Genomic DNA, 7210 nt, shown 5'->3' with positions numbered 1-7210 from the left:
TTTTAGGATCGTATTCTTTCTGTATAGCAAGACTCCAAAATCTTTGCTGCCTCTCGCTGAAGTCTGGGTGCGTGACCAGGACAAGGCCGGGTAATGGCTCCACCAGTGACAACGGGGCACAGCATCACCTCTTGCCAGGGGTCCGCATCTTCCTCCTACTGCCAAAGCTACCCGCTCCTGGCTGCCCAGCTTAGAAATAGGGCCCGTGGGACTTACACGGTGTTACTTATAGTCAGAGAAAATTTGCAACCAAAGTACTAAATCAACATATTTTCAGTCAGGTTGGGGGTTTTGTTTGTTTTTCTCCAACCCTCACTGAAATCAGAAGCAGCTTGTCTCAGTCATCGCTCTCAGTGTCCTGGGGAGGGGGGGGAAATTGCACCAAACCCCAAAATATAGTGAACATTTGAAGTCCTGGCGACCGTTTGGGGAAGGCCAGCGCTAGCAGTACGTGGTGTCCACCCTGAGCACGTCTCTGGAGTGCTTCCTCACGTAACTGAGGCTGTCGAGCTGAATGCTGTCTTGCAAATCCTGCCTGGAAAGGCGTCTCCTGAATTCCTCTGTAGTAAAGTAGTAGATGATTGGGTCCACGCAGGAGTTCAAGCTGGCGAGGCACAAAGCTACAACGTGAAACACCGAGATCACCTTCTGGACGCACCCGTTTTTAATCTTGTTGGTTTTGACGAAGAAATCTAGTGGAAAGCTGATATGATAAGGTGCAAAGCAAATCAGAAATACCAAAGCACAGGTGAGGATCATCTTTAAAGCCTTTTTTTTCTCTCCAAGGTCATGTGAAGCAGAATTTTGTTCTTTTAGTGATAAGATAGTCTTCCACGAGCAGTACAAGATGATAAGTAGGGGTGTTACGAACCCCACCAATTCACCTATCGTCACCATTGCAATGGAGGTGGGAAGGCCAACGTCCTGTACGGGGAGATCCACAAAACACGTGGTGTTATTGTCACTGTTGTGAAGTCTGAGAAGCAGGAAAGGCAAACAGCCAACGCAGACCACGACCCACCCAACGATGCTGATGTACACATCACAGATGCGTTTGCAGTCACTGAATTTGAATGGGTGCATAAGAAACAAATATCGTCTTACGCTGATGCAGACCAAGAAGTAGATGCTCGCGTACATATTGACGTACTTCAGGTAGAAGCAAAGCATGCAGAGACCGCTTCCAAATCGCCACGTCTTGGTCAAGTAGTAGAAAATCCTCAGGGGCAAGGACAAAACCTGCGATAAGTCAGCAATGGCTAAATTGATCATAAATATTACGGCCCTTTTAGTCTCTTTCATGTACCCGTAAAAGACCCACAAAGCTAACGTGTTTCCTATTAGTCCAGGGATCAGGATGAAAGTGTACGTAATCGCATAGTAGGGCCTGAGGTCTGTTTCAGTGCAGGTCGAACTGTTCGTCATGGTTGTGCTCCAGATCCGTGCTCAGCCCCGGCATGGTATCATGTTCCTCACTCGCGTCCTGCAGCCAGGTTGTCCTCGGGCTGCTGGTGCTTAAATAAAAAGGTTCAGCCCTGGCAGCCGTGTGTGAGGCTTTGGTTACCAGATCATCATGTCCACTCTGGGGAGGAGCATTGTTATGGGGCGTGTGAGTTAATTGAAGTCCTGCTTATGTGCTTTGCTCATGCTCTTTGTCAGAAGTTACCAGACCTTACTCTAGTGGCTTGTAGGATCGACAGGGAGGGCATCCACGCCTAGAAATGCATTGTTGGGTGCCGAAGCAGTTGACAGTTCATCACTGGAGCTGCACCTCTGTCACCTTTCGGGTGGCATTTTAGCCACTTCTCTCAACACCGGAGTTTGGAAACCGACGTGGCTGAAAGACAGAGAGGTGCAGTTATAACACTGCGGGGAGACACAGGTCTTAAAAAGCAAAAGGTCTAGGAAAGGCTGCAAAAGCGGTAGGAGCATTTCTCTAGCAGAAACCTATTGCTAGTGGCACCAGTGGTGGGCAGCTCTCCTCCCGCCTAACAAGCACCATAGCTCGCCCAGTGAAGGCAGGTGCAAAACCACTGAGGAATAAATAGAAGACGTGTTTAGTTGCTGCTACAAAGCAGCCTGCCATGCTGTACCAAGCAGAAATCACCACCAGTCACAGGGTGTATTTAACTTGCTGCCGGATTTCTGCAGCTGCGTCTTTTCCAGCTCCAGCTTTTCCACCCAAAGTTCCCTTTGCCTCTGGTCGCGTTGGTCTCCCCGTGCCCGAACGCATGGCCAGCGCACAGATGCTCTGGTAAGTCTGCATCCCTCCTCGCTGCCCCGCTGCGGGCAGAGGGATGCTCTCGCCTCGCACGGCGCTCACGAGTTTAATGCTCCCCTCGTCTTCCCAGGAAAGCCCTTGAGAAACTTCCCACCTGCACCACAGCTACAGACAGCTGAGAAAATGACAGAACGAAATCTGCTCCTTATGTAAATGAGCCTGACACACGCGGCTGAGAAATGAACATTTTCCACCGGTGCAGCCACTGCGGCACAAAGTGGAAGTCCCAAGTCAGTGGCTTTCACCAAACCGGGGTCGACTTTTTCATTTATCGTTCATAAATAGAATATAAATTATATTTGTATGCAAGTGGGGACAAGTTGCCCACTTATTAAACAGCTTTTGCTGAAGAACTGCTGGCATTATATTAAATTTTACTTTCTCACAACTGCTTTTCCTAAGTCTTTCTCTTACCCACCTTGCACGTGACTGCTGTGGCTGTTGGAAATACCAGATATCGTCACTAAGATGACTGTAGGTGGACTTTATTTTTAAATTGTTTGCATGGTAAGCAGCTAATATTATCCGAATCTGTCAGACAAAAAAAAAAAAAATAAACAAAAAACAACCCCAGATCTGATAAATATAGAGGAAATTCAGAACTCTGCCCAGAGACCTCTCTCCCAAACCTCTCTCTCAGGTTTGGCTTTTGCTTCAGCATGAAGAATTAACCTACAGGTCCAAGTCGGAAAAGTTTGTAGGTACCAACCAAGATGCCAGAGGCAGATTTATAAAGGCAAAATTATATCCTGCTGCAAACCCTGATGTTTTTTCCTGTGCTTTGAGTATAGGCATTAAAATGTGAACATTTCTTAATGAAGCCAATGTTCAGCGCTTGCCAGTGTGATTGCACTGAAACTTTGAAGTTGCTTTGGGTGGAAACTGAAAATCTACAAAAGGAAACGGGGATGGGGGGGACGGGGACACACACAGCTTTTCTGTGTCTATTTGTGTAGTTGCTCTTGCATACCATTGAGTAACGAGTCCAATGAGACTGAGATGTCTTCCTTTCTTGCAGGGAACCAGCATCTAACATAACCAGCTGAGCAAAATGGCTTGTGAAATAATCCCGTTAAACTTCAGAAGCTACGATTAATAAGCCGTAGAGTTAATTAGCCTTCTGTTCAGAGACTTTCCAATCCTTTTATTAATTCTCCACCCAATGTCCGATGCACAAACCTGCATGACTAATTCTAGAAATGTGAGTAATCTCTTCGTCATGCAGGAAAACTAATTGGTGCTCCCATACTCGTTAGGTTTTATCTGTCACTAGTGGGTAACTTGGGCCGAGGGCTTCGGTTTCCATTTGCTGGAGCTCTACTGGCACAAGTAACTGAGAGGGGGTTGTGGATGTGGCTGGTTTTTGACAGTACCTGTCATGCCCTGGGGTTCCCTGGGGCTTCAGAGCTGGTTAACCCCTCTGGGGATTCCTGACAGTGGCACCCGCTTCGGGTGGGTTTCTCCTCCCTTCTCCTCTGTACTGGGATCGAGCCAAACCAGTTGGCCAGGTGGTTGGAAATTGCCTTGCTGGGCTTGAAAAAATGCTGAGTATAGGTACAGGCAGAGCGGGCTGTGCTGGGAAAGCATCCAAAGCTGCTTAGTGGGGACTGGTGCTTATAGAGGATGAGAGGGATGCTCTCTTTCATGTAGGTTTTCCATGGCGATGCTGAGGCCCTGCGAAGACGTGCCCATCTTTATTGTTACAGCAAACTCCTCAACATGATGTGTCCGGGCTTCCTGTCCAGGTCCTGGTCCTGCCAGGGTGTCTGAGCAAAACAGCGGTGGTGTTGTATGTCCCTGGGCTGTGCCCAGGCAGCAGGGCCAGGGCACCAGTGACCGGGTGCATCCGCTCACTCCCAGAGAGCTCCTCCATTCCTCTTGGTCTTCCAGATACCAGCACTGTTCCCTAGGACGTGGGCAGCGGGCCCGGCGGAGCGAGGGTGGCTCGTGAGGAGCTGCACAGCTTTGCCTTGGGTTGATTTTCACTTTTTTTCACCCAGAATGTCTCAACTTCTTGCCCGAAGTTTGCTCTGAAGCACCAGCAGCGAGGAGCACGGGTCACTTTGCGGTGCCATCAGTGGCTGCCCATACAGTGTCCCACTCCTGCAGAGGTACGTGTGCCAGCCGGCACCGCTCCTGCGGACACTGCTCGGGCAGGGCTACGACTGCCTGGGGAGCATCTATGGGGCGTTTGCAAGATAAAGCCCCAAACCCGCATCACCCAGACCTTCTTCCACCGATTTTTAAAAATTTCTCCCCGTCCCCACTGCACAGCAACTTTCCCGCAGCACCGTCCCCTGCTCCCTCCGGCCCCGGGGCAGGGATGCGCCGGCAGCACCTCCTGCCTCTCCCTGGGGCTGCGGCCCCGCGGCACGGGGGGTGCCGGACAGCCCAGCGGAAGGCGGGGAGTGGCGAGGGTGCTCACCCAGGGCACCCAGAAACTCCCCGGCAGGAGCGGCCGCCCTCAGAGCGGGGGTAAAAACACGGCAATGTGAGAAACTGCGCTTTGGAAATCCCGAGCAGTAACATTGCAAAGTTCAGCCAAACATGCTAGGTAAAAACCAGCAGGATGCTAAAAAAAGCTCCAGAAAGAGGAAATTTTGTTTCGCATGCTCTGTGCTTGCTTCCCCTTGGCACGGGGTGGCCGGGGGGGGGGGGAGAAGGGCTGGCTGTGGGGGTAGGTGCGAGACTCTCCCCAGGCACGGCTTCCTTCTTCCCCCAAATGGTTTTTCCCCCCTGTATTTTGCCGAGGAGACCCCGCAGTCTGCCACGTCAGGGCAACGGATGAAGACTTCTCATTTGTACTTAATGAGTCAGAAACACCAGGTAAGTTTTGTTGCCAGCTTTTACAACCAGGGCTCGTTAACACTTGCTAAAGCTGGGCACTTATTGTGTAAAGTATTTTCTATGTGCTAAGGGGCAGCCATATATATCCGCATGCTCTAGATGAGCAGGAGCTGGGAATGGAGCTGGGGATGGGGATGGGGGAGCAGTCACTCACAGCCACAGCACCCGTGGGCCCGGGATGCAGCGGGGCTCTGCCCCGTGCCCACACCAGAGCCCATCACACCCTCCATGAGTAATCAGGCTCCTCACCTGAGGACGGTTATAGCTGCCCGGGTCAACGCGGGACCCTCGTTAGCAAATCCTGTGAGTTTTACCGCAGGAAGCAAAGCCACAGCAGCCCTTAAAACCCAGCTCGGTAGAGGAGAGGCTCTTAAACCAGCTTGGGGGAAGCACCCCATGGCTGGGCACTGTTTGTAGGTGCTGCAGCATCATGCCTGGTCCCCTCTGGGAGCTCAAGTCCTTAGGGAACTCAGGATGCTGCCAAAGACCTCCTGCTCTCTCCCAGGACTGGGGTAAGAGATTGGCCTGGATGGATCCTGCCACTGAGCACCATTCTTGCAAGGAGGGCTGCTGGCCCAGGTGAGCAGGGGGTCTGTAGGCACTCCATGTTTGGTGTGGGGCTGGTATTTATGCTGCAAAAGCACCTAAAGCCTGTGGCAGAGGGGAGATGGGCAGAGCAGCAGCTGGTGCTGCCCCGGTACCTGCTGTCATCTGCTGACTTACCCTCTTAGGTGTGCTGCTGGCTGGGATGTCTCTTCTATTTTTCCTCCTCCTGCACAGCCTAAAATAAAAGGAGAGCGTGCACAAGGGTAATTTCAGATAGAAATTTAGTTTCCTGCTGAAGTTGCACAAATAGAGGTGGTGCAGTGGTGGCTCTGTCCCTCCCTGTGTGGTCCGCTGGGGATGCGGGGACATGGGAGCTGGCCCAGGGACCAGAGCAGGGCAGCAGTGTCCTGTGCCAGGTTTCTCCCGCTAACCACTTGTTTTCTATGTCACCTGAAGTGCCGCTGTCTTATTTTGGCAGAGGTAGCTGCTAGTAGTAATAACTAAAAGGTATTAACTGAAAATGATAGAAATATAAACTGATCCTTGCACAGGATTGCTTTTTAGTTCTTCTTAAAAATGTTAGAGGAGGATAAAGGCTTTTCTCCCTTGAAGTGGTTTTCTGGTAGGTAATGGATTTTATAGCCTCTTCCATAGGAGCAACATTGCCTCTTGTTGTGCCAATTGTGGCGATTTCTCTCTATTTAGCTCTTTGGTAGCATCTGCCCACAGAGGCAGTGCTTTTGTCGGGCATCCTCAAGGCCTCCTGTGCTTGTCCTGACGCAGTGTGAACCCCGACCCCCCGTGTTCCCTGCGCACCTTACCCCTGCCCGGGCACCTCCGGGGTCCCAGCAGCAGCACTGCCCAGCCTGGGTACCAGCGGCCTCCAGAGCATCCCCCCGCTGACACAGCTGTCCTGTGTCAGCATCTGTGCGGCACCACGCACATGGCGTACTTGCGGTTGCTGGAATATACTTGTGAACGCTGTGTTTGCAAAGCAATATGGATGAGAGCGGCTTTCGCACTGTGGCTCTGTTGCGGAGTACCTGAGCAGGTGCCTGTTCAACCCATCCCATTTCTGTGGTTACCTGAAACTTGAGTCACTAAAGGTGGTGAATGTTTGTTCCAGGGGAAAAAAAAAAAAAGGCAGCGAAACAGCCAAGCTCTTACAGGTTAGGGCTGCGGGGCATTGGCACAGCAGAATGAGAAGGTTTCTTTCTATTTGTTTTTCATTAATGTCTCATTTGCTCATTATTGAGGTAACTGAGTGTTTCCATGGCATGCCTACCCTCTGCCTTGCCTGTGGTCCCTACCTTTCCGCCCATGTCCCTGCTGGGAGGAGCAGTGGAGCTGCAGTGTCAGCTTGAGGGAGACTGTGGGTCTGGCACTGAAGTTTTGGGAAGGGGCTGTGGGGCTGGAGCCCTGGCGGGGTCTCACTGGGAAGAGTATTGCATCCCACTTCGGATTCCTCCGCACAAGAAGGACATGAACCTGTTGGAGCGGGTCCAGAGAAGGGCCACAAAAATGACCAGAGGGCTG

General features: G+C 51.4%; 1 protein-coding gene across 1 annotated transcript; it reads right to left on the bottom strand.

Annotated features, from left to right (window-relative positions):
* Positions 1-441: 441 nt before the first annotated feature.
* Positions 442-1449, bottom strand: GPR174 (G protein-coupled receptor 174; the record flags this gene model as incomplete). Its single annotated transcript, XM_082488460.1, has 1 exon — positions 442-1449. Exon 1 carries the CDS (start codon positions 1423-1425, stop codon positions 442-444), a length of 984 nt encoding a protein of 327 aa, XP_082344586.1. The 5' UTR covers positions 1426-1449.
* Between the last annotated feature and the right edge of the window lie 5761 nt (positions 1450-7210).

This window comes from Vanellus vanellus (assembly GCF_965231255.1).
Source record: "Vanellus vanellus genome assembly, chromosome: 10".
NCBI lineage: Eukaryota > Metazoa > Chordata > Aves > Charadriiformes > Charadriidae > Vanellus > Vanellus vanellus.
The sequence above is the reverse complement of the archived record's forward strand: the minus strand, read 5'-3'. Positions and strand labels throughout refer to the sequence as shown.